This window comes from Lemur catta, chromosome 13 (genome assembly GCF_020740605.2).
Source record: "Lemur catta isolate mLemCat1 chromosome 13, mLemCat1.pri, whole genome shotgun sequence".
In the NCBI taxonomy this organism is placed as follows: domain Eukaryota; kingdom Metazoa; phylum Chordata; class Mammalia; order Primates; family Lemuridae; genus Lemur; species Lemur catta.
This window is the reverse complement of record NC_059140.1, coordinates 7,382,732-7,410,148: the sequence shown is the minus strand read 5'-3', so window position 1 is coordinate 7,410,148 and position 27,417 is coordinate 7,382,732. Positions and strand designations below refer to the sequence as shown.

General features: G+C 39.7%; 1 protein-coding gene across 4 annotated transcripts in view; it reads left to right on the top strand.

The window, feature by feature from the left end:
• LOC123649455 (zinc finger protein 737-like) overlaps window positions 1-25,555 on the top strand; it is a 56,714-nt gene extending 31,159 nt beyond the window's left edge. For 2 of the 4 annotated variants that reach the window (XM_045567604.1, XM_045567603.1), the window contains exons 5-6: window positions 536-556; window positions 736-3,956. In XM_045567604.1, the coding sequence (XP_045423560.1) occupies window positions 536-556; window positions 736-2,288 (1,574 nt within the window). In that variant the 3' untranslated portion in view covers window positions 2,289-3,956. Of the gene's footprint in view, window positions 1-535; window positions 557-735; window positions 3,957-25,089 lie in introns of those variants that run through there. The other 2 variants (XM_045567605.1, XM_045567606.1) reach the window with 2 other exon arrangements.
• Window positions 25,556-27,417: the final 1,862 nt, after the last annotated feature.

The following is a 27,417-nucleotide window of genomic DNA, read 5'->3' as shown; positions in this document are numbered from 1 at the left end:
CTCCCTGCTGCTGTAACAATCATTTACCTTTGATTTCAGCACACTCTGTCTTTCAAATAATAGCACAATTCTGGCTGGATGTGGTGGCTCACGCCTATAATCCTGGCACTCTGGGAGGCTGAAGTGGGTGGATCGTTTGAGCCCAGGAGTTCGAGACTAGCCTGAGCAGGAGTGAGACCCCCATCTCTATTAAAAATAGAAAGAAATTATATGGACAACCAAAAATATATATAGAAAAGTTAGCTGGGCATGGTGGCGAAAAAGAAAAAAAAGCACAATTGTTTTCAGAACTGTGTATTATGGGAGACAGAAACCAGTCTTTGGAAGGGCTCCTGAAAGCCAGAAAGATAGCCAACTTTTACCTTCTCTTTTGAGAGAGAAGCTGGGAGTTGGGAATATACTTCTATGTGCACCATGCTGTATTAAGAAGGAAGAAAAGCCATGAAAGGTAAATATAATAAATTTTCTTTCTCTTCTATGTTGCTTTTGGCATTGTTCTCACCTCCTGTTCTGTGAACACTTCTCTGGTTATTAGAATTCCCACAAAGGCAATTTGGTAAGTATAATTTTTTACATTTATTTATCTAAAAGAGAATTAGAGCCTGCATATTATATTGTGCCATCTTGCTAATGTGCTTAGTATAATTTTACATATTAAATTTGTAATATTTATTTATATGATTGTGAAGGAAAGAAACAAGTGGGATAATTTGTCATTTTTAAAATTTCTTTCAGCTGTGTCTTATCATTCCACCCAACACTATTTGCCAGAGCAGCATGTAAAATATTTATTCCCAAAAGTGATAGCAAGAAGATATGGAAGCTGTGGCCTTGAGAATCTACAATTAACAAAAGACTGGGAAAGTGTGGGTGAGTGTAAGGAGCAGAAAGGATGCCATAATGAACGTAACCAATGTTCAACAACTACCCATAGCAAAATCTTCCAGTGTAATCAGTGTGTGAATGTCTTCAGGAAATTGTTAAATCTAAATAGACATAAGGTGAGACATACTGTAGAGAAACTTTTTAAATGTAAAGAATGTGGGAAAGCCTTTAACCAATGCTCACATGTTGCTCAACATAAAATTATTTCTAATACAAAGGAATATTACAAATTGAAAGAATGTGGCAAAGTGTTTAATCAGTGCTTATACCTTTCTAAGCATGGGAGAACTCATACTGGAGAGAAAGCATACAAATGTGAAGAATGTGGCAAAACCTTTCACAAGTACTCAGCCCTTTCTATACACAAAAGAATTCATACGGGAGAGAAACCCTACAAATGTGCAGAATGTGGCAAAGCTTTTAGCTGTTGTTCATACCTTACAAGACATAAGAGAACTCATACTGGAGAGAAAGCATACAAATGTGAAAAATGTGGCAAAGCCTTTAACCAGTCCTCACACCTTATTGCACATGCGAGAATTCATATTGGAGAGAAACCGTACAACTGTGAAGAATGTGGCAAAGTCTTTAATCAGTGCTTATACTTTACTAAACATAAGAGAATTCATATTGTAGAGAAACCATACAAATGTGAAGAATGTGGCAAAGCCTTTCACAGGTACTCAGCTCTTTCTGTACATAAAAGAATTCATACAGGAGAGAAACCCTACAAATGTGCACAATGTGGCAAAGCTTTTAGCAGTTGCTCACACCTTAGAACACACGAGAAAACTCATACTGGAGAGAAAGCATACAAATGTGAAGAATGTGGCAAAGCCTTTCTTAGGTACTCAGCCCTTTCTATACATAAAAGACTTCATACAGGAGAGAAACCTTACAACTGTGCAGAATGTGGCAAAAACTTTTATGATATCTCAATCCTTAGTAAACATAGGAGAATTCATAATGGAGAGAAACCCTACAAATGTGAAGAATGTGGCAAAGCCTTTAACCAGTCTGGACACCTTACAAGACATAAGAGAATTCACATTGCAGAGAAACCGTACAAATGTGAAGAATGTGGCAAAGCTTTTAGCCGTTGCTCACACCTTAAAAGACATAAGACAACTCATAGTGGAGAGAAACCCTACAAATGTGAAGAATGTGGCAAAGCCTTTCACATGTACTCAGCCCTTTCTATACATAAAAGAATTCATACAGGAGAGAAACCCTACAAATGTGCAGAATGTGGCAAAAACTTTAATCGTATCTCAAGCCTTACTCAACATAAGATAATTCATACTGGAGAGAAACCGTACAAATGTGAAGAATGTGGCAAAGCCTTTAAATGGTGCTCACAACTTAAAATACATAAGATAATTCATACTAGAGAAAAACCCTAAAAATATGAAGAATGTGGCAAAGCCTTTCAGTGGCACTCAGACCTTACTATATATGAGGTAATTCACAGCAGACAAAAAATCCTACACATGTGAAGAATGTGACAAAACCTTTAACTGGTACTCACATGTTTCCGTACATAGAAGAACTCATATTGGAGAGAAGCCCTACAAATGAGAACAATGTGGGAAAGCCTTTAATCAGTGTTTATACCCTACTAAGCAAAAAAGAATTTATATTGGAGAAAAATTGTGCAAATGTAAAGAATGTACTAAAGCTTTTATGCTCAAAACTTTCTATACATGAGGAAATTCAACCAGAGAAAAACCTTACAAATGTGAGCAGTGTGGCTAGGCCATTGTCCAGTACTCACACTTTTCTGCATATAAGATGATTCGTATTGGAGAGAAACCGTATAAACATGAAGAATGTGGCAAAATCTTTAGCCACTGTTCAAATCTTTATAAGCCTACGAGAAAGAAATCATACAAATGTGCAAAATGTGGCAAATACTTTACCTGGTGATTTTATTTTAGTATACATGAGAGAATTCATACACCAACAAAATTCTACAGATGTACATAAAGTGGTGTAGCCTTTAATCACTCATCACATGTTACTCAACATCAGAGTGTCATACTGGGTAACTCATATAAATGTAATGAGTGTGAAAACACCTTTCAGAACATAAAAATCTGAGAGTGCACTAGAGTATTTATACTAAAAAAAAATTACCACTATAAAGAGTGGCATAGTACCTTTACTTTTATCACAGACTTTATTGTGTACAAGAGAATTTATAGTGGGGGGAATTCTCCATTGATTGCTCAAACTGAAGAGAATTTGGATTGGAGAGACACTCTGTAAGTGTAATGAATTCAGAAAAACCTTTGTTCAGTAACACAGCTTTGAAAACACCAGAGGTTATACTAAAAGATATTTTACATATGCCATAATTTGAAAAAATATTTAATTAAAAAATTATTTCTAAATAAATACCAGGTGCTAATACTTTCAGACATTACTCTAAAGTAGAATTTTGGTTATAGAGAATGCAAAGTTAAATCATTTAATAATTTATGTATGTGTTTAAAAACAGCAGGAGATTGATTTTTATGGAGAGTTATAATTACATTCAGAGTATGCTTTTTGCATTAAACATTTTATATTTTTTGGAAAATTGAATATCAAGGTAATTCAATTTTAAATTACTTGATGCTATGCCATCATTCCTAGTGTATTTTTGAAAGGATATGGTCAATCATTGCTGCATCAAAGATATGAAAGATCTTTCTGAATTAGGTGGGTGTCATTCATATGCTCTTACAATGAACACTAAAGACACTAAAATGTAAGATGCATGAATAAAATGGAGAGACTCTGTGATTAACTTGTAAGTGCATTGCAGGTGATGTTGGCATTAGTTGTTCAGAGTAATATTCCTCTGTATTACAGTTAGAAACATTTGGGATCTTAGAAGTAAATTTTTTTTTTATAAGTTGCGTATTTAGGTCATAAAATACAGTGGATGTTGAAGTGATTTTTTAGAGACTATGCGTAAACTTAATTTTTTTAATAAAACAACATTGTGTTTAATGTGTTGAGTGTTGTACATTTAATAAAGTGTTATCCCGCCACCATTAACCTGTCCCGCATTATCCAAAGTTGTAGGTAACAGATGGTAACAATATACTATTGAATGTCATAGTGTAATAACATGTTTAGTGACCTTTATTCTGATAGGCTTTAAACTTCAAATATTTTGAAAAATATCATGTCCATAGGTTAAATTTTTATTCTTTGTGTAGCTAGAATGCCATCAAAAGACATATATTTCTGAATCCTGAATGACAATTTACAAAATTTCATCCTTTTTTCTTTGAACATGTGACGTCTCTGGCCTGCAAAACATAAATGTACTTTTATTTTTGATTTACAGGGAGTCAAATATAGAATTGTATCACTCTGAAGATAAAGTTTAGTTGTAAGAGGATTATGGAGAACGTAATTGTGTATAATATATATCTGTTTTGAGAAGAAAAATGATACATTGAAAAAACCAGATAATTTCAAAAGTATTGATAGTCTGCTAGTAATGTGGAAACCTCAAATATTCTGAAAATAAGTATATGTTCTCGTTTGTATTGAATTGATTTCTCTAAAACCTTATGGCTCCTGATTCAGACTCTCCCCATGAAAATTCCTGTTTTTTTTTTTTTCTTTTCAGACAAGAGTGTTGCTTTGTTGCCCTGGCTAGAGTGAGTGCCGTGGCGTCAGCCTAGCTCACAGCAACCTCAAACTCCTGGGCTTAAGTGATCCTACTGCCTCAGCCTCCCGAGTAGCTGGGACTATAGGCATGCACCACCATGCCCAGCTAATTTTTTCTATATATATTTTAGTTGGCCAGATAATTTCTTTCTATTTTTAGTAGAGACGGGCTCTCGCTGTTGCTCAGGCTGGTCTCGAATTCCTGACCTTGAGCGATCCACCCACCTCGGCCTCCCAGAGTGCTAGGATTACAGGCATGAGCCACCGTGCCTGGCCGAAAATTCCTGGTTTTAATTGTCATTGACTCATGCTAGACCTAAGACATAATTTTCTCGTTTAAAAGTTCATGAAGTGTTGTTTATATGACATGCTCAGATGTTGCAAGGATAATTTTTAAGAAGTAGTGCTCACAAAATAATTTGAAGATATGATTCATTTCACAGTGGGTGCGTTATGTGAAATGTTAATTTTTACATTCCATTTTTTCCCTCTGAATTGGAGAATGCTATTTGAGGTAGTTTTTCTATAGTTATTATTTATTTCCCTTTATGTATTGTAATTGACATAACTGAGTTGGTTGACTTTGTTGGGCCAATTTGTTTTAGTAAACCTGAGGAGGCTTCATAAGTCATGGGATGTTTTGAAATATGAAGTGGACAAACATGAGACAGCTCTTGGTGTGTAATAGATGCTTCATAATTAGCAGTCAGTATTCCTGATGGAATGATGGAATATTTATGGCTCTGCATAAAAGATAGAAAATAATCACATGTAGAAATGGCACTGATTTTTCATGTAAAGAAGACACCTTTTCCCAGGCTACACAATGGACTCTGTTTGAACTTAGAAAGAGAAATTCTGTATTTTTAATTTCCTAATTATCTCCAGGTCCTTGGTATCTGTTTATGTTCATCTCCAGCTACACATGCGTCTCAGCCCTTCTCCTTCTCTTCTTTTCTTGTGGTATGGCTAACAGCTTTCTCACTGTCCTCTCCACCCCATGTAATTTCACATGGTACATTTTAGGTTGTAATGAGAAGTTTGAATTTTTGTAATGTGGCGAAAAATTGTTTTTATCTGGGGAGTTTGAAAGCATTTATGAGGGCTGTCTGGAAAGTATCCCGCCATGCAATATTAAAAATACGAAAAAAAATAGCTTGATACTTTTCAGACAGCCAAGATATAGGGTATAAATGGAACATTTTGATCACTTAATTGAGATAAGAATGATGCAGTGTCCATTTACTAGGGGGTTAAACCAGGCTGTTAGTATTGTTTACCTTTGTGAAAGAAAAATGTTATTAGATTCTAACCTAAACTGTGGTAAATATTAAATTAGTTGGACTAGGAACAGCATTCGTAACAGTGGGCCTTAACCTATTGTAAATAATATGTAAAGAAACACATCAGAATGTGGAAATTTCTTAAGATTAAGTGTCTCTTTGAAATAAAGTCTTCAGGAGTGTTAATAGTAAATTTGGAATTTAGTTTTTTGAATGAAATAGTTATACCATAACTTATGTTTCTATGGAGACTATTCTGTTTTTGAGTGTATATATTAAATGTTGGACAGTAATTGAGTTATATATGTGGATATAGAATTTGGAATGATCTTTTCCAGATTGACATTGCAATCTTTGGGAATTACTCATATTATTGTATCTTTATTTTAATGGGAACAGTTTACCATCACTGTTTTTACTCTTTTTTCCCTATCTGTAGCCAACTCTTGTTTATTCTCTCTAGAAAAATCTCACAGATTATGGCAGGTTTTAGATTGAAACATTCCTTAAGTGATTTTGGAGGCAAACTTCTTTTTCATGTTGACAGAGTAGCCAAAGATGGAATCATGAGCAGTACCTGCCACTTTAGTATTTTCCTTGTTATCGCCATGAGCACCAGAAACTCCAAGTGCCCTGAGGTTAAAGTAAAATGCCTAATGTACGTTGGCCACTGCTGTATTCTGTGCTAGGTCTTACACATGCTGATAGATTTCAGAGTTCCTATGCCTATGACTGATAAGCAGAATAGCAAAAACATGATGAAATTTATATATTTGTGATGCAGTATAGCTAAGCTTATGACAAAGACACAGACTCAATGTTTGGAATACTGATATTCTACCATGATATTTTAAAAATTTTATTTATTTTTAAGTTGATGATGAAAATTGTATGTATTTATCATGGAAAACATGAAGTATTGAAGTATATATACATTGTCGAATGCTTAGTTCTAGCTAATTAGCAAATGCTTTACCTCACAGTTATCTTTTTTTTAACCAACTAAGTTTTATTTTTTATTTATTTATTTATTTTTATTTCAGCTCATCATGGGGGTACATAAGTTGAGGTTATATACATTCTCCATGTCCCGCCCATACCCCTGAGTCAGACCCTCAAGCGTGTCTATTCTCCAGACAGTGCACCTGGCACTCACCATGTAGTCATACCTCCTTCCCGTCCCCCCCCACCTCCCCGAGTCAGCACCTTCAAGCATGACTATTCCCCAGAGGGTGTGCAATACACTCATCATGTAGGCATACACCCATCCCCTCCCGCCACCCCCATCTCAGTCTGATATCCAATTGGTATCCTTCCCCGATGTGCATTTAGGTGATGATCAGGGAAACCACTTTTCTGGTGAGTACATGTGATGCTTGCTTTTCCATTCTTGGGATACTTCACTTAATATAATGGGTTCCAGCTCTCTCCAGGAGAACCAAAGAGATGTTGTATCATCGTTATTTCTTATAGCTGAGTAGTACTCCATGGTATACATATACCACAGTTTACTAATCCATTCGTGGATTGATGGGCACTTGGGTTGTTTCCACATCTTTGCAATTGTGAATTGTGCTGCTATAAACATTCGGGTACAGGTGTCTTTGTTAAAGAATGACTTTTGTTCTTCTGGGTAGATGCCCAATAATGGGATTGCTGGATCGAATGGTAGGTCTACTTGAATCTGTTTAAGGTATCTCCATATTGCTTTCCATAGGGGTTGCACTAGTTTGCATTCCCACCAGCAGTGTATGAGTGTTCCTGTCTCTCCGCATCCACGCCAACATGTGTTGTTTTGCGATTTTTTGATAAAGGCCATTCTCACCGGAGTTAAGTGGTATCTTATTGTGGTTTTGATTTGCATTTCCCTGATGATTAGGGATGTTGAGCATTTTTTCATACATTTTTTATCCATTCTCATATCTTCTTTGGAAAAATTTCTATTCATGTCATTTGCCCATTTTTTGATAGGATTGTTTGATTTTTTCTTGCTGATTTTCCTGAGATCTAAATAGATTCTTGTTATCAGTCTTTTATCTGATGTGTAGTATGCGAAAATTTTTTCCCATTCTGTAGGTTGTGTGTTTATTTTCGTGACTGTTTCTTTGGCTGTGCAGAAGCTCTTTAATTTAATCAGGTCCCATTCATTTATTTTTGTTGTTGCTGTGATTGCCTTAGGGGTTTTCTTCATAAATTCTTTGCCTAGACCAATGTCTGTAAGAGTCTTTCCTACATTTTCTTCTAGAATTCTAATCATTTCCCATTTAAGGTTTAAATCTATTATCCACCGTGATTTGATTTTTGTGAAAGGTGAAATCTGTGGGTCCTGTTTCAGTCTTCTACATGTGGCTATCCAGTTTTCCCAGCACCATTTATTGAATAGGGATTCTTGTCCCCAGAGTATGTTTTTGTCTATTTTGTCAAATATTAGATGGCTATATGAGGATGGTTTTATATTTGGGTTTTCTGTTCTGTTTCACTGGTCTGTGTCCCTGCCCTTGTGCCAGTACCATGCAGTTTTAAGAACCACAGCTTTGTAGTATAGTTTGAAGTCTGGCAAATCAATACCTCCCATTTTGTTTTTATTGCTTAAAATTGCTTTTGCTATACGGGGTCTTCTCTGATTCCATACAAAGTGTATAATTATTTTTTCTAAATCTGTGAAAAATGATGTTGGTAATTTAATAGGAATTGCATTGAATCTATAGATTACTTTGGGTGGTATAGACATTTTTACAATGTTAATTCTTCCAATCCATGAGCATGGTATGGATTTCCACCTATTTACGTGTTCTGCAATTTCCTTCCTTAGTGTTTCATAGTTCTGTTTATAGAGGTCCTTTACCTCTTTAGTTAAATATCTTCCTAGATATTTTATTTTCTTTGTTGCTATTTTGGAAGGTATTGAGTCCTTAATTTGGTTCTCCGATTGAATGTTATTGGCATATATGAATGCCTCTGATTTGTGTGTATTGATTTTGTAACCTGAGAATTTACTGAATTCATTAATTAATTCCAGGAGTCTCTTGGTTGAGTCCTTGGGGTTTTCCAGATACAACATCATGTCATCAGTGAAGAGTGAGAGTTTGATCTCTTCTGTCCCTATTTGGACACCCGTGATTCTGCTCTCTTGTCTGATAGCTCTCGCAAGGACTTCCAATACTATGCTGAAAAGTAATGGGGACAGTGGGCAGCCTTGTCTGGTTCCAGTTCTGAGTGGGAATGCTTTCAATTTTTCCCCGTTCAGTGTGATGTTGGCTGTGGGTTTGTCATATATGGCTTGTATCATTTTTAGGTAGGTCCCATTTATGCCTATTTTTTTAAGTGTTCTTATCATAAAAGTGTGTTGAATTTTGTCAAATGCTTTTTCTGCATCTATTGAGAGGATCATATGGTCTTTATTTTTGCTTCTATTTATGTGGTGAATTACATTTATAGATTTTCGTATGTTGAACCACCCCTGCATCTCTGGGATGAAGCCTACTTAGTCGTGATGAATTATTTTTTTAATAAGCACTTGGATACAATTTGCTAGGATTTTATTGAGAAATTTTGCATCTACGTTCATGAGAGAAATTGGTCTGTAGTTTTCTTTTTTTGTTGCATCCTTTCCTGGTTTTGGTATCAATGTTATATTGGCTTGCTAAAATGTGTTGGGGAGAATTCCATCCTTCTCAATATTGAAGAACAGTTTATGTAGGATGGGCACCAGTTCATCTTTGTATGTGTGGTAAAATTCAGGTGTGAACCCATCTGGACCAGGGCTTTTCTTTTTGGGAAGGTTTTTTATTGCTGTTTCAATTTCAGTTCTTGATATTGGTCTATTCAAGAATTCTATTTCTTCCTGATTGAGCTTGGGAAGGCTGTGTGTTTCTAAAAATTTGTCCATTTCCTCCTCATTTTCCGATTTGTGTGCGTAAAGATTTTTGTAATATTCATAGATGATGTCATGTATCTCTGTGGCATTGGTTGTGATTTCTCCTTTCATGTTCCTGATGGAAGTTACTAGAGATTTTTCTTTTCTGCCCTTGGTTAGTCTAGCCAGTGGTGTGTCTATTTTATTTATCTTTTCAAAGAACCAACTTTTTGTTTTATTAATTTTCCTTATAGTATTTTTGTTGTCCTTTTCATTTAATTCTGATTTGATCTGAATAATTTCTCGCCTTCTGCTGGGTTTGGGGTCAGTCTGTTCTTCTTTCTCCAGCTCTTTGAGTCTATTCATTAAGTTGTCTATTTGTAAGTTGTCTGTCTTTTTGAAATAGGCATTTATGGAAATGAATTTTCCTCTCAGGACTGCTTTAGCTGCATCCCATAGATTTTGATAAGTTGTGTCACCTTTGTCATTTAATTCAAAGAATGTTTTGATTTCTGACTTAATTTCTTCCTTTACAAAATAGTTATTCAGGAGAAGGTTGTTTAGCTTCCATGACTTTGAGTAGGAATGAGAGTTCCTGTTAGGGTTCATTATTACTTTTATTCCACTGTGATCTGAGAAGATGCATAGTGTGATTTCTATTTTTTTAAATTTTTTAAGACATGCTTTATGTCCTAGGATATGGTCAATCTTAGAGTATGTCCCGTGAGCTGATGAGAAGAATGTATATTCAGTGGATTTCGGGTAGAATGTCCTGTAGATGTCAGTCAGGCCCATTTGTTCTAGCATTCTGTTTAAGTCTACTATTTCTTTGCTTATTTTCTGCTTGGAGGATCTGTCCTGTGCTGTCAGTGGAGTGTTAACATCTCCAACTATTAAAGTCTTGTTGTCTATCATTTGGTTTAGATCAAGTAGGGTTTGCTTTATGAATCTGGGTGTGCCTAGGTTGGGTGCATATATATTAAATATGGTTATGTCTTCTTGTTGAATTGTGCCTTTCACCAGTATGTAGTAACCGTCTTTGTCTTTTATTACTTTTGTTGGTTTAAAGACTAAGTTATTGGAAATTAAAACTGCCACACCAGCTTTCTTTTGGCTACCGTTTGCTTCAAATATCAATTTCCATCCTTTTATTTTCAGTCTAAATGCATCTTTGCTGGTTAAGTGAGTTTCCTGAAGGCAGTAGATACTTGGTTTGTGTTATTTTATCTATTGGCCCAGTCTATGTCTCTTGAGTGGGGAATTCAGGCCATTGACATTAAGTGAGAGAACTGATGAGTGGGATAGATTTCTGTTCATCTTATTTGGTAGAACTTCATTGCTATGTTTTCTCTCTTGAGCCATTGTGGTGGCTAGAATTTGATCTTTAGCTCTTGGGTGGTTTTACATTTGTGGGTCTTTGTTGTGATGATCCATGTGTAACTCTCTTTTGAGTACTTCTTGGAGGGGTGGTCTTGTCTTGGTGAATTCCCTCAGTCCTTGTTTATCTGAGAATGTCTTAATTTCTCCTTCATATAGAAAGCTTAGGTTAGCTGGGTACATGATTCTAGGCTGGGCATTATTCTGTTTCAGAAGAGTGAGAATGGGGCCCCAACTTCTTCTTGCTTGTAAAGTTTCAGTCGAGAAATCTGGCGTGATTCTAATGGGCCTCCCTTTGTATGTTACTTGTTTCTTTCTCCTTACAGCTCGAAGAAGAATCTCTTTAGTGGATATTTTGGTCAGTCTGACGACTACGTGGCGTGGTGTTTTCCTATTTGCTATGAATCTCCCAGGGGTTCTTTGAGCTTCTTGAACCTGTATATCTAGAGTTTTAACAAGGCCTGGGAAATTTTCATCTATTATGTCTTCAAATAGCTTATCCAGCCCTTGCTTATTATCTTTTTCACCCTCAGGGATGCGTATAACTCTCACGTTAGGCTTCTTCACATAATCCCACTTTTCTTGAAGACTCTGATCTTTTTTCTTATTTCTTTGTTCTATCTCTGTGACTGTCTTATTTAATTGGAAAGAGTTATCTTCAATCTCTGAGATTCTGTCTTCTATTTGATCTAACCCTGTTCTTGAGACTTTCCACTGTATTTTGTAGCTCCCTGAATAAATCCCTCATTTCTAGGAGTTCAGTTTGGTTTTTCTTCAATATTTCTATTTCTTTAGTGAATTTTTCTTCCAAATCCTGGATTTTTTTTGTGGTTTCTTTGTGTTGGTTATCTGTTTTTTTCTTGTATATCATTCAGCTTGTTTATAACCCCAAACTGAAATTCTTCTGGTAACATGTTGGTATTCTGAATCTGGCTTGTGCCAATTCGAGGAGACCTGGCATTTCTCTTTGAGGGCGAGATTTCCTTTTGGTTTTTTGTGCTCCCCATATTTTTTCACTGACCCCTTCCCATCTGCCTCTATCGTTAGATCTTTTCTCACAGCTTTAGTCTAGTTAACAGCACGTCTTGTACTCTTTCTAGGCTGTGAAACAATCTAGGTATGTTGCTTCCTTTGTCTAGAAGGGGAGACTGTTGTGGGTTGTTTAGAGTTTTTTTCTATCTCAGTTGGGGGACTGCTTCTGATGGTCCACCCCCAGAGGGTTGGCTTGACCTAAGACCAGTTTGGCAAGTTAAATCACTGTGTTGTGGACTTTCAGTTAGCAGGCAGGATTCACACTATTTGCAAGCAGAAAGCCTCTCCCTCTCTTTTTTTTTTTTTTCCCCTGTCTTTTGTTTCTTCCTCTAGATGTGTGGTTTCTGTCTCTTTCTGCAGGAATGACACTGGCTAGGGGGAGGAGTGGTGCCTTTTCTCACTCAGTGCCCCAGCTGCTGCAGCTCCCATGTGCAAAGGTCTACACTGTCCCAATGTCTCCAAGGTCCAGGCTCCACACTCTTGCGTCTGGGGAAGCACTCGGTGTTCACACCTGGGAAGGGGACCTGGAGAGGGTCCACAGACCAGGGGATGGAGCCTCCTGGGGAGCCGCCTGGCACCCTATGGCTCTGCAGCAGTTAGACCTTGGACCGCACAATTGCTGCTGCCCACACGCAGATCACTGGCACTGGGGGGCAATTTTCAGGGTCCGATAGGAATCAGAGCTGGGGGTCTGGAGCACTCAGGAGCATACAGTAGCTCCTGGGCTGGAGGGCCACCAAAAAGGAGAAAAGAAAAAGAAAGAAAAGAAAGAGAAAAAAAAAAACCCAGAAAACAAACAAGCAAACAAAAAACCACTATAATAATAGTAAAAAAAATAATAATATTTAAAGAAAAACAATATGAATAACAAGAAAAAGAAAAAGAGAAAACAAGAAAGAAAAGAAAAAGAAAGAAAGATAATAAAAAAACACAAAACAAGCAAACAAAAAACCACTATAATAATAGTAAAAAGTAATAATATTTAAAAAAAACAATAAGAATAATAAGAAAAAGCAAAAGAGAAAACAAGAAGGAAAAGAAAAAGATAGAAAGAAAGAAAGAAAGAAAGAAAGAAAGAAAGATAAAAAAAAAAAAACCTGTTATTCCGCGATCAAGAGTCTTAGCTCTTTCCTGCTGATGTCTCCTGTTCACAGAGTTCACACAGAGCCCACAGCAGCTCCCAGGCCAGGGAGCCGCCGAAGAGGAAAAATAGAACAAAAAGTCTCGCTTTAACATTTCACGCTCGCGGCCCCTCGCCTCAGTGCAGGTCCGCGCCTGTACCTTTAAGAGTTAGGTCGCTGTGGAAACCCGCCAGAGTCTAAGCTCCTTCCCGCTGATGTCACCTGTTCTCGGAGCTCCATGTCTCCCACGGTGATTCCTCACCAATTTCAGTCAGATCCCTGACCGAGTGGATGTGGGGGTCAGTGGGGAGAACAAGCCGCTTTGCTGTGGGAACGAACCCGCCTCACTCCTCGGTGAGGCAGGTACGGCCGTCCCGCACTCTCCAAATTATCTCGGTCTGATTTCCCACACGCCTCTGTTTTTTCTTGTTCTCTGTGTCCCACGGTGATTCTCCGTGGGTTCACACCGCCGTTCCTGCGGGGGAGTGATCCTCTAGCGTTGTGGCAGGTGGAGATCCACGCCTTCCTGTCGGGGAGCACCAATCCAGGAGGTCACCTCCACTCCGCCATCTTGCCGCTCCTCCACAGTTATCTTTTTTGTGATGAGAACATTTAACCTCAATTGTCTTAGCATTTCTGAAAGATAGAATAGATCATTAACAGTAGTCACCAGGCTGTACAAGAGATCACTTGAAATTATTCCTCCTAACTGTAAATATATATCCTTTGACAGACATCTCCCCAAATCCCCTTCCCTCCTAAGAACCCTAGTCTCTAGTAATACCATTCTCATCTCTATTTCAATGTGACAAACTTATTTAGATTCCACATACGAGTAAGATCATGGAGTGCTTATGTTTCAGTACATGGCTCAAATAAGTTAACAATGTCCTCCAGGTTCAACCATGTGAGGGAAAAATGATAAGATTTTTTATTTTTATGTCTAAATTGTATTCCATTCTCTTTATATATCATATTTTTTATGCATTTATTCAATGGTGGATACTTAGGTTGATTCTGTATCTCAGTTGTTGTGAATAGGGTTGCAATAAACATGGAATGCAGATGTTTTTTCAACATACTGATTTAATTTTTTTTGGATACATACCCAATAGTGTGACTGCCATATTATATGATAGTTTTACTTTAAATTTTTTGAGTAATGCCCATACTATTTTCCATAATGTGTGTACTGATTTACATTCACACCAACAGCATGAAAGTTTTCTCTTTTCTCCACATTTTTCACAACACCTTATATTTTGTGTTTTTAATGGTAGTTATTCTAACTAGAGAGTTGATATAGTGGTTTGGATTTGTCTTTCTCTGGTGATCACTGATGTTGAGCAGTATTTCTTATATCAGTTGGTCATTTGTATATGTGCTGTTAATTAAGTGATGTCTTTTAGGTCTTTTGCCCATTTAAAATAGTTGCTAGATTTTTTTTTTTATAGCTGAGTTTCTCATATTCTGGAAATTAATCCCTTTTGGGCTGTATAATTTACAAATATTTTCTCCCATTCTCTGTTGTGTTATCATTCTGTTGATTGTATCTGTTTCTGTGTAGAAATGTTTGAATTTGAATTAACCTCATTTGTCTATTTTTACATTTATTCCCTGAGATTTTGAAGTTAAATACAAAAAAATTATTGTCCAGACAATTTCATGAAGGTATCACCCTATGTTTTCTTACAGTAGTTTCAGAGCTTCAGGTCTTATATTAAGGTATTTAACGTATTTTTGAGTTAATTTTTATATACACTGTGAGATGAGGATCCCATTTCATTGTTCTGCATGTGGATATCCAGTTTTCCCCATAGTATTTACTGAAAAACCTATTCCTTTCCATTTTGCTTTCGTGTTTTCTTTTTCTAAAATCAGCTTTAAATGCATAGATTTATTTCTGGGTACACTATTCTTCATTGGCCTACATGTCTGTTTTTATGCCAGTATTATACTGTTTGTGTTACTATAGCTTCACAGTATATTTCAAAGTCAAATACTGTGACACCTCCAGGTTTTTATTTTGCTCCATTGCTCATATAATTCAGGGTCTTTTGTGGTAATATATGAATTTTAAGGCTTCTTTTGTTACTTCAGTAAAGAATTAAGTGGCTTTTTTGGCAGGGATTGCAGTCGGTCTTTAGATCATTTTGAGTAGACATTTTAACAGTATTAATTCTGCCAATCCATGAGCAAGGAATATATTTCCATTTTTGTTTTCTTCAACTCCTTATATCTATGTTCTTTAATTTTGAGCATAGAAGTGTTTCACCTTTTTGGTTAAAATTATTTCTAAGTATATTTTTGGTAGCTATTACAGATAGGGTTCATCGTTTTCTTGATTTCTCTTTCAGATAGTTCATTTTTAGTGTATGAAAATGCTAGTGTCTTTTGTATATTGATTTTGTGTCCTGCAGGCTTACTGAATTTGCTTTATTCAATAATTGTGTAAGTGGAGTCTCTTTTTAAAATTTCCTATACGTAAGATTATGTAGTCTGCCAACAAGGACAATTTAACTTTCTTCTTTTCATTCTGGATGCTCTTTATTTCATTTTCTGTTTGCTCTGGCTTGGACACACAGTACTATGCTGAATAGAAATGGCAAGAGTGGTCATCCTTGATTTGTTCAAGCTCTTAGTGTAAAAGCTTACAACTATTCCACATTTACTATGATGCTAGATGTGCATTTGTTATCCATGGCCTTTATTGGGTTGAGGTGCATTTGTTCTATACTTTACTTGATGAGAGTTTTTATCATTAGGGGACATTCAGTTTTGTCAAATCCTTTTTCTGCATTTACTAAATGTAATAAATGGTCCTGAGTTATGTCCGTCTGGTAAGCACATGGGAGAATGTATCCATACATGGAGGAGGCCCTGGGGGCATCACATCTCACATGCTGTGGATATGACTTTCTTATGATGTCTGCTGTGAGTGTCTTACTCCCTGAATAAAATTAAGGCACAGGATTTTTCATCTCTTTATCTTACTGAATTAGTCCAAAGATCTAGAAAAGTGACCACACAAATTAAGTGCTTAATATATGGGTGTTAATGGATGAACCTAACCAGAGCCTTCCCAGATGTCTGCGTGGGCAGATACCCAGCACTGAGGGAACCCTGTTCTGTCTGTGTCTAGGACAAAGACAGGCTAGAAGGGATCTCAAATCTCCATAACAAAAGCAAAGATAGATTTGCTCTCTCTGTGTTTTTTTCCAACATAGAGGAACGTGGGTTATTGAAGCATGAGGCAGAGAGCTTCTTCAGTGAGGCAAGAGAGAAAAATTCTAAAAATGGACAATGAGAGCAGGCCTACCAGCCTTTATAAAGGAACTCACTTACCATGTCTTATGCCATTTTGTCCCTAAAAGAATGCTATGAGGTATATCTTTTGTCTACCCCATTTTAGAAGAGGAAACTAGGTTTCAGCTGGCTGCAGTGACATCCCCAAGACACATCTAGCAAGTGGCAGTCACCACTGTATCTTGGAAGGGATAAATGTTCACATGATGTACAGCTGCTCTAGGAACTGTGGGCTGGTGGCAAAATAACAGTAGGAGCCCAGGAATGTGGTGAAAGAGGGCATGATTTATCACGGGAAGGCTGGAGCTGTGGATTCCATCGGGTTCTCCTTTGTTCCTGGATGATGGGTCCATATTGTGCAGGTTTTGTTCAGATTTAAGGAGGCTCATTTTCATACTGGGGGGACAAGGGACAGAGTCAGTGACAGTGCCACAATCCACTGAAGGTTTGGGGTCTGACGCTCAGATGTGAAACAACTCTTTAAGGACTTATGCATGTCCCAGATATGGGTGTCCATGTTGAAAAGTGGTCTAGGCTTTCAAAGTACATTTAATGTGGGAGTGGAAAATATCCTATTAGAAACTTGAAGATATCTTTAGGGTATTTTGTCAGCTGTGGTGCGGTAGCCCCCAGCTGTATCAATAGCCCGTATGAAGTGCTCTATTGCCGTGAGTCTTTGAAAGCACATCCTTATATGGAGATGAGAAAACACAGGCTTTGAGATGTGGAAGGGCTGCATGACATTGTCCCTAAGCTCCCTGGTGCTCTCTGCTGTTGACATGAAGACGGAGGTTCTGGGGAAGCCTCATTTTTCTTACATTTTAGAAACAGTGCACAGGGAAAGACACCACAGAAGAAACCTTTTGACTTAAAGCAACATATTTTTTCTTTAATTTACATTAAAAGAAGTGTTGAGAAACTGAACTACAGGAATCCCAGATCTGGCAAAGAGCCAATGCTGGGAGAAAACCCAGCACCGCGTCAAGGATCTGAGCAGATGACTCAGGGAAAAGAAAATCCATAGAGATATTGAACAACTGAGAGGTGACCCTCACATAATCAGTTGAGAAAGTAGAATAAACAACAATGAAACATGATTTGACACAGAGACACTAGATTAGCAAAAAATTAAAAGAAGGTTAATATCCAGGGGAGGCTGGATGCAGAGAAGCAACTACGTTCAGAAACTGCTGGGGACAGTATATTTCACACAACACTTTTGGAAAGTAATCTGCCTGAGGCTATTAAAATTGTACACATGCATATCTTTTCACTCAGTAATCCTTTGTCAACGAATCTGTCTTCTGTATATTAATATATTTTCAAGGATAAATTGTATCCTCATGTTCTAACATTTGGTTCCTCAGAATGTGATTGTACTTGGCATATAGTGCTTAAAATGTAATTAAGATTGATTTCTTTGGGGTGGGCCATCACCCCAAAAGACTGGACTCATATGAGGAGTCAGTGAGTACACAGAAGCACAAGAGAAGACCCTGCGAACACAGGGAGAGAAGATGGACATGTACTAGCCAAGAAGTGAGGCCTCAGAGGACACACCCCAACCAACAACTTAGTGTGGGATTTCTACCCTACAGAATTGTGAGAAACTAAATTTCCATTGTTAAAGCCCTCAGTTTGTGGTGCTGTGTTATGGCAGCTCTGGAAACCTGTCACAGCCTATTAGGACACACACAGGATGTTCCCTGTAGCACAGATAAAATGGAAATAGAATTTTATCATGTCAGCTTCCAACAGCATTGAAAGGCTGAAACATGATGGGAAACCCTCCCTCGTGGAATGTAATGAAGACAATAAAGACCTGTGAGATCACAGCTCCCGCCCTGGTCGGGCTACAGAAATGATTTCTATGAGATGACATTTTGCAGACAAAGTAGTTTAACACCATTGTTTTGTAATTGCTCCCCTTTTTGTATAAAAACATCCATAGTCAGAATGTTGACATTAAGTCTTGGAGTAGGTCTGGCAGGAAAATGGAGCTGCCTGCTACAGGGGATAAAAGCAGTAGTAACATGCAAACATGCTCATGGCCTAGTATAAAGTAAAAACAACACAAAAATATTTGCTCCGATAATCCTACAAGTATGTGAACAGCTAACTGCAGCTAAGTTGCCACTGGGGATTAAAGGAAGCCAGATTCCTTTTGAGAGAGAACTGTTGGTCACTCAAGTGAGAAAAGCACAGGGCAGAGCCCAAGGAGTCCCCATATTTAGGTCTGGGTCCTTGATGCACCTTGATCTGGGGTCCCTGTCTGTGGAGACCCCACCGTGCCCACTCTCATCCCAGCCTAGCACTGGCCACAGTTGCTGGCCTGGTGCACTTGCCTTTCATCCAAGGAGGTGAAGGAGTTAGACCCATTGAACAGTTCCTCATTCATCTACTGAGTGGAGCCTGCAAAGAGAGTGCATGGAAGCCTGGCCAAGAGGCATCAGTGGCCTTTCTGGCTAGCCCCATGGGGGACCATCCCCATTAGAAATTCTGCTGCTCAGTCAGGCGCATAGGAGATCTGCACAGAAATCCATCCAGGGAAAGAACCAGATAACAGCTTGAAGTCTTAGGTTTAACATCTAAGCGGACAAACTTGGTCCCTAACACTTACCTTTCCATCATTGCAGCCATGACCTGGGGTGTGAACTTGACAGACCCACCAGGCTTCCAGTACCTGACAACCTGCTCCTCTCCAGGAAGCACCCCTTCATTTCTTCCTCCCCTATCAGATGGTAATGGGGAAGGTTGTGGGGCTGCCCATATGGGATTATAGGTGAGGCCTGGCCTGGATGAGCCAGACCTGTGTTACTGTGGGTTCCTCCTGCCAAAGAACCAGAGGCATCAGGGGTGAGGGGAGAGTAAACACCTGCATATTCAGTAAAGGCTCTTATTTGAGGCTTTTCTGAGGTAAGAGCCTTGGAACATCAGGATATAGGAAGATGACGTCTTCCTCTCTTGAGCATATCTCACCAAGTGAGCTGGATATGGAGCTGTCTCTAGACTGTGGGTCTGGTTACCAGAGTTCTAAGTTCTCTTTGGATCTGTCACCAAGGAAGTGAAGTCATTTTTTCAAGATTTTGTCCCTTCATTCCACTCCTTCAATAAGAGTTACCCAAAGTCCACACTGTGCTACTGACTGCTCACCCTCCTCCCTCATGTCACCTTCTTGTAAGCAAACACACCCCTTTCATTACCCTGGGAAGACCTGAATGCAGCCAGAGATGGAGATATGGGGAGATGGAGCTAGGTCATAAGCTCCTTTTTCTTACAATTTCTGTGTCCCTAGACAAGTCATTTTGTGTTTCAGGGCCTCTCCCGCCTCCCACCATGCACAGTGGGGATCATGCTAGCCTCTACTTCCTAGCAACTAATCAGGTGTCAGTGAGATAATACAAAACTCATCATGTGGTGTCACATGTAGATAATGCACAAATTTAGAGATGGAAGAATGAGAAGAAGGTGAAGACAGTAGCATAGAATACACCTCAGACAGGCCTGGGGCCCAGCTGTGTGATCTGGGGAAAGTCACTTCCCTTCTGGGCCTCATTTTTCATTCTGCACAAGTAAGAAATTTAAATTCAACGAAATCCAAATATTGTCATCCTCTGACATCAAACCTTCCAATGCCTTCCCACTATATTTAGAATCAGATCCATGTTCCTCATCTCAGCCTGTGTGGTGTGCAGCCTCCACAAAGGCTCACAGCACTCGGTGGTTAGTGACTCACATCTGACTAACAGAACACCACAGAAATGATTAGCTATTACTTCTGTGTTAGTTCAGGCTGTTATAGCAAGGAACAATAGACTAAGTAGTTTATCAACAACAGAGTTTAATTTCTCACAGTTCTGGAGGCTGAAAGTTCAAGATCTGGGTGCCAGCATGGCTGGGCTCTGGCGAGGACTCTCCTGTTAGTTGCAGACTTCAGGTCTTATGCTCACCTAGCAGAGAGAGAAGAGAGCTGTCTGGGGTTTCTTGTAGAAAGCCAGTAATCCCAAGCATGAGGGCTCCACCCTTGGACCTAATGATTTGCCAGTGGACTCATCTCCTAACTCCATCACATTGGGGATAAGGAGTTCAATATATTAATTTTTTAGAGGACAAAAACACTCAATCCATTTTGAGTTCCAGAAATGGATTATGAAAAAAGTATCACTTCCCTCTTATTTCTATTCTCATGTGTTCCATTCATCAGACTCTCCCTCTCTCCAATGTATTCTTCAAGTTGGTGAAGCAAGCTTCAGTGCTGTGAGCTGCTTTATGTAGAGGCTGAATGGCAAAGAACTGAGGGAGGGAAACTGAGAGAACCAAGAGAAAATCATGCTCTCAGTCTACATGGATTCCTCCCAATCCCCACATCTGTGAGCTTGGAAGTTGATTTTTTCACAGTCCAACTTCACTTGGGACCACAGCCCCAGACTCTTGAGAGACCTTGAGGCAGAAGAACCTGCTAAGCTCTGCCAAATTGTGGGCCACACGAATGGTAAGGTATTAAGTATTTGTTGTGTAAAGGTGGTAAGTTTGGGGGTAGTCTTTTCTTTCATAGAAGACCAGGTCACTCCCCTCGTCTTCCAGCCCCAGGATCCTCCCTCCCTCTGCTCCTCTCTCCCTCAGGTTCCCTCCGGCCACACTGTTCTTTTTCTAACCTCCTCTGCAAAGTCACTTCTATCTGCGACTGGCTGCACCTGGGGTGGCTTCTCCCTGACACGCAGGTTTCAGACTTGTGCAGTTCCAGATCTTGTCATTCTGGTCACAGCATTTCACCTCAGTGAGGCATTTTGGACCCACCACACAGTGACTTCATAGCTCTCCCTGCCTTCCTCATGCTTTATTTGCACTACAGACCTTGCTCTCTTTTTCCACACGTACTGGCTTTAGCGTTTTTGTCCAGCTGTCCTCAGACCGTGGGCTCCTTGGTGTACTCCACGTGCTTGGACCTCCAGGGCACCTGGCACAGGGCAGTGCTCAGGGCAGTGTTGCTGAGTGAATAAATGTGGGGATCTCAAAGCTGCCTTCCTGATTCTGACCACATCATTATGTGGAGATCATTGGTAATAACAGGAGGTTCGAGTTAGGTCTGAGACAAGGAATGGACAGAATGACCTTGGCGTGACTCTCTCCTGGCTCCAGCTCCTCCAGCCAAGCTCAAAGAAAACCAGAGAGACAGGAGCCTGCTGCCTCCTGTGGCCAGCACTATTAATGCAGCCCCAGGCAGGGGCATTAGAAAACAAAACAACCACTTGCGTTTAAGGATCTCCAAGATAGTGGCTCTCCAGGATTCCAAGGGGCCAAAGAGCAGGATCTTCTTGCTCCAAGGGCAGGAAGAGGGACCCCAGATGCCTGCCTTGTCCCCTCTTCGCCTCCTCCTACAGGGGTGTGCAGTTTATTCATGAGGCATGGTCACCTCAGCCATGGCAATGATTTCCACCAACTTCCAAATGAGGAGCTGAAGGACCCAAGAAGACCTTGTATATTCCCTGGACCTAACACCTGGTGTCCAGTCCTGTCCAACATTCTGCCCTAGTCCAAGTCCTCAGCCTCTCAAGCCCTCAATTCTGTCTCTGCTCTGAATGTTCTCCAGGGAGTGAAATGCACTTTTCTAGAGTCTCAGAGCTCAGTGGGTCACCAAAGGAGAACCAAGGCCAGCAGATATTTATGATCATGTTGAACTCTTAGGGTTACCCACTCCAAACACCCCAATTTATACAGGAGGAAACAGGATTTCTCTCCTATATCCTTTGTACCTCAGGCTCATGATAGCGTCAAGGGCCCACAAAGGTGAGGACAGGACTCCAGGCCTGCCCTCTCAAGGTGGTGTTTTCTGTGATCCCAGTCCAGACAGAACTGTGGGGACCTGGGGGTTCCTCTTGCTCATACTCTGGGTCCCTCAGCATGTAGCCAGGAAGCGGATGCCCCTTCCTCATGGCTCAGCCACCTTCAACTTTTCTTCTTTTTCTCTTTTCACATCCCTAGTGTCTACTCCTGTTACTCAACATCCATGGTCCTCACCTGAGAATTCACTGTGCAGACTGTGCATGTGTGTGGTTGTCTGAACTCATGTGGAGATTTGTAAAGGGAAGTGGCCTCAGGTGGAGAGGGAGTGAGCAGGGGTCTTTCAGGTTCTTAGAGGCTCCCATTTGCAAAGAAAACCTGATGGGAAAAAGTGGGTCAAGGCCTAGGGAGCCAGAGTGCTTCCTAATACTCTGGGCTCTGTCTACCCCCTTGGTATGGGCCAGTGCCTTCCTCATTCTGTGCCTCAGTTTCCCAGTTGTACAATGAGAATTTGAAAAAGTGTGTATTCAGTGAGGACATGATGTCGGAATTCATCAACACCAGATAGGATGTCAGCATGGGCCGAGCACAGTCACCCAGGAGGGCACAGGCCTCCTGTCATGGCCTGTGCCATGGACATAAAGCATAGGAAAGCCAGGTCTCCTGTCAAAATTTGAGTGGGTATGCACCGTGCACCAACAGCTCTGTTCTTCAAGCCAGTCCCATGTGATTCTTCACTTTCAGTCTCTGCCTGCTGTTTGTACTCTGTGCCTTTTGGGGCCTGTGGGCAGTAGCAGCGTATTTAGATGTGGCCACATGGTGCCAAAGTGTGTTGTCAAACTATGAATTTGACAATATTGTCATATTATGCTGAGCCTGTTCATATTCTCATGTTCTAAAATCTACTGAGATTTCTTTTTCTGTGAACTGTGGGTTATTGTTCTACTTTGTACCTGTTTATTTTCTTATCAATTTCTAGGACTTCTTTATATATTGAAGATTTAAGCCCCTTTGTGATATGAGTTGTAAATATGTATTCCCCATTTATTATTTCTTTTTTATTATGGTCTTTAGTTTTGGTTTGGATTGGTTTTCTTGGTGTTTTGTTGGTTTTGTTTTGTTTCCCTGGTATTATTAAGATGCCTGTTCTCTTCAAATTTATCAGTGGGTTCAAACAGCCACAGTAAAGCATCTGAGCAGGTAGCTTGTGGAAACTGACTGGCCAGTTTCAGAATTTATTATACTTAGAAATAAGGGCCAAGAACGGTCAGGAGAATCAAGAAGAAGAAAAAAGTAGGAGGACTTACACCATCAGATGTTTAGACTTAGATTAAAACTACAGTAATCAAGGTCATGTGTTTTAGGTGTTTAAGGACAGAAACAAGAGAAATTATAAATAGAGAGTCCAACTTAGATCCACATATTCAGACATTTTATACATATCAATAAAAAAGACAGAGTGGGTCAGTGGGGGAAAATTCTTCTCAGTAAATGGCCCAGGGGAAACTGTTTATCCATGTAGGAAAGAAAGAAATCTTGACTTCTGTCCTACACTATAAACAAAAATCAATTCCAGGTGAATTTTAAATCTAAATTTGAAAGATATATGTGTGTGTATGTGTATCTTTCACAGATATATGTGTACATATATATTTCTTTATTTTAAAAAATATATTTATGCCAATATTTCAGGTAATATTTTTATGAACTTGGAACAGGGAAGGATTTCTTAGCTAGGACAAAAAGTACGGAAACCATAAAAGCAAAAATTGATACATTGAACTTTATTAAAATTAAGAACTGTTCTTCATCAAAATGCATCTTTAAGAAAGTAAAAAAGGCCAGTACAGCACAGAGTTAGAGAAAAACTTTTGCCATACATTTATGTGATTAAAGGTTCACATCCAGGATATGTAACTAACTCCCACAAATTAATAAGAAAAAAGACAACACACTGGAACAAAATGGGCAATAGATTTCATTAGGCATTTCTCACACACACACAAAAATGGCCAATAAGCACATGAAAATCTGCTCCATATTCTTACTCATCAGAAAAATACAAATTAAAACCAAGATGCAGTACCACTAAGCAATGGCTAAAATTTTTTAAGACAATATCCAATTATGTTGAGGGTATAGAGCAACTGGAACTCTAATATGTTGCCATTGTGTGTGTAAACCCTTGCAGTAAATTTCAAAAACACTTTGGTAGTATCTTCTAAAGATGGGCCTACCACACTCTGTGATCCAACAATTCCACTCTTAGGTATATACCCAGTGGAAATGCCTGCATCTCTTCATCATGAAAAAGAATGTTCAGAGAAGCATTACTTGGTATTTTACCAACTACAAAGAAGACAAACGTGTATCAATGATAGAATAAATAAAATGTGATATAGAGTATATATACATAAAGATATACAAAATATAATAAAATGTGATATTATGTATATATACATATAGAATGAACATTATAAAGGAATAAAAATAAATTATAGCTACATCCAAAAATACACACGAAAATTTCAACATGATAAATTACCTCAACAGAAAAGAGTACATTCCATACAGTTCCATTTAAATAACATTTTAAACCAAATTCAGAATTTGAAATATTTGTCACCACTGGAGACGAGAGATTAGTAACTTGGGATGAAAACATGAGGGGCTCTCCTTGAATGTTGATGATGTCCTATTTCTTGTGGGTACTGATTACTGTGTGTGTTAACTCTGCATACTTCATTGAGTTATTCACTTACCATTCCCATGTTTTTAGGAATGACTGTTATTCTGGCTCTTCCTGCTCAGCCCAGGACCCCTGGCCAGGCCATGGCTCAGCAAGACACATCCCAGCTTGGGCAATGGTGGAGCTGGGGAGAGGGGCCCCAGGATGTTGAGGTCCACGGGCAACCGGGAGAAGCACATGAGCCGGGCACACGGGTGGCAAGAGCAGACAGGAGTCAGGAAAGAGCCTTCTCCCGTGCCTGAGCAACCTCAACGAAATAACCCAGCTCAAGCCTCTGGGATGAACTCTGGTCAGTCCCACCTTTTCAGGAACAGGCACAGCAGTTCCTCAATCTAGCTGCACGGGAGGAGGACCTTCCAGAACCTGAGCCACCCCTCAGCGAGGAAGAATTTCAGGATCTGCTCCATGTGCTTCGCAGCTCAACAGGGTGTCATCTGCAGGAGGAGACGTTGTCCCACATTTGAAAATTAAACAGAGCATGGAGGGGAGAGGCTATTTCATCTTCAATTCACAATAAAGCTGACTGGAGCTCAATTCTCATTCCAAGGGACTCTCTCATCTCAAAGAATTGTGTTCCTTTTCTCTCTCTGTCTCTTTCTCTCTCTGTCTCTGCTGCTCCCTCTTTGAGAACGTGTGTCTTTTTGGGTGCATGGGTGTGTGTGTGGAGGTGGGTGTGTACCACATTCCCTCCTTCAAAAGCCTGATCTTGTTTCCTTTGCTCTGGGACACATACATAGCCTTCCATTGAATTGTATCCAAAGTACGTCTTCCAACATGCTGTAACTTACCATTTGCACACAGACAAAGGTGGAAACTCTCGATTTTATATGACAGAAGGTTGGCTTATATGTTTTTCAATCAAATTCAATTGTTTGGATTATTCTATGCATATATGACTGTCATGGCCATCTGAACAAAACATTGTCTGATTCAGGAAAGAGGACTTGACAATTCAAGACCAGGACAATTGATAACCCCTACAGTTTAAACTGTGAGAATCATTTCTCCAGGGCAGTTTGCCCACATCACCATCACCAGACATTTTCACATTGTACGGAATTTTGTGCGATTAAGTATTTATGGACAGCCTAAAGGAACATATGTCACCCCGCAATTTTCTAAGAACAGCTGAGGATCTTGAGCCCTGTCTCTCTCCTTCCCTTGCTGGCTAGCAGGCAGCCTGCAGGGGACGACTCTCACAATATCCCAAAGGAGCCCAACAGACAAAAGGAAAATCTTAGTCTTGCTCTTTATAATCAGCAGCTCACAGTACTTATAATTTCTTTTTGTGGCCTCGGGGTATTTCTGAGAATCTCTTGGACAGATAGCAGGGCGGTCATTTCTAGGCCTCATTTTTCTGGCCAGGACCGCACCCCAGGGATAATCACAGCCCTTTGTATCTGCTTGAGATCCTGCGGAGCTCCTCAGTCTGTCACCTGTAGCATGAGACGAATGTTCTTCCCAGCACAGCCACCACCAGATCCTGTCTGTTCCTTTGTTTGTGCCTCCAGTGTGATTCCAGAGATATTCCACTTGCTTACCCTAAGGGAGTATTTTTTCTTTGTCTCCTGGGGTCAGCTTGCTACTTCTGTCCTTACCTCGTGGCCCCTGTGACTGTCAGCAGGCTCTATCCTGCCTGTGAGGGAACTATGGGATACAGGCACTTGTCACCTTCTCCAAATTTTGATGGATTTTCTCATTATAGTTATGCACAGAGGATCTCTGCCTAGTGTTCAGTACCTGCTGGGCTATCTGGGCAATTCACACACTGGAATGTCACCAAGGAGACTGGAAGAGGTCTAAGGGAGGCACACTCCACTTCTTTCCTGTCTGGAAATTCACTGGGCATCTGTGAATGCAGGTAGGTGCATGTGTCACAGACCAGGGCATGCCCAACTCTGGTGACTTCACGACCAGGACATGGTTTCCCAGCTCTGGTGACAATTGGTCTTGGAAGTGCCTTCATTTTGCATCTTGCAGTGATTTCTTGCGTAAGGTCATCTAACCCACACTCGTGGGTCTTCAACTTGGACTTTGCCCTTGCAGACAGAAAGATAAAGGAAAAGACAGAGAAGGGAAAATTATCAACTCCAGGAAATCACTGAACAAAGCACAGTGATGTTAGTCTTCCCACATGGTTATCATTTTGCTTCAGACAGGGACTTGAGCTAGGGTGGCCCCAGGACCCAGGCCTGAGTATGGGGACTTCCTAGGCTCTATCCTAGGTCTTTTCCTACTGGAGTGACCTACAGTCCCCTCCCAAAGGAATCTGTCTTGCAATAGTCCCCAGTGACAACTTGGTTAGGTACAAAGTCTCTGTTCACATACTTGTAAGTGTATCATAGAAAACGCTTGTGT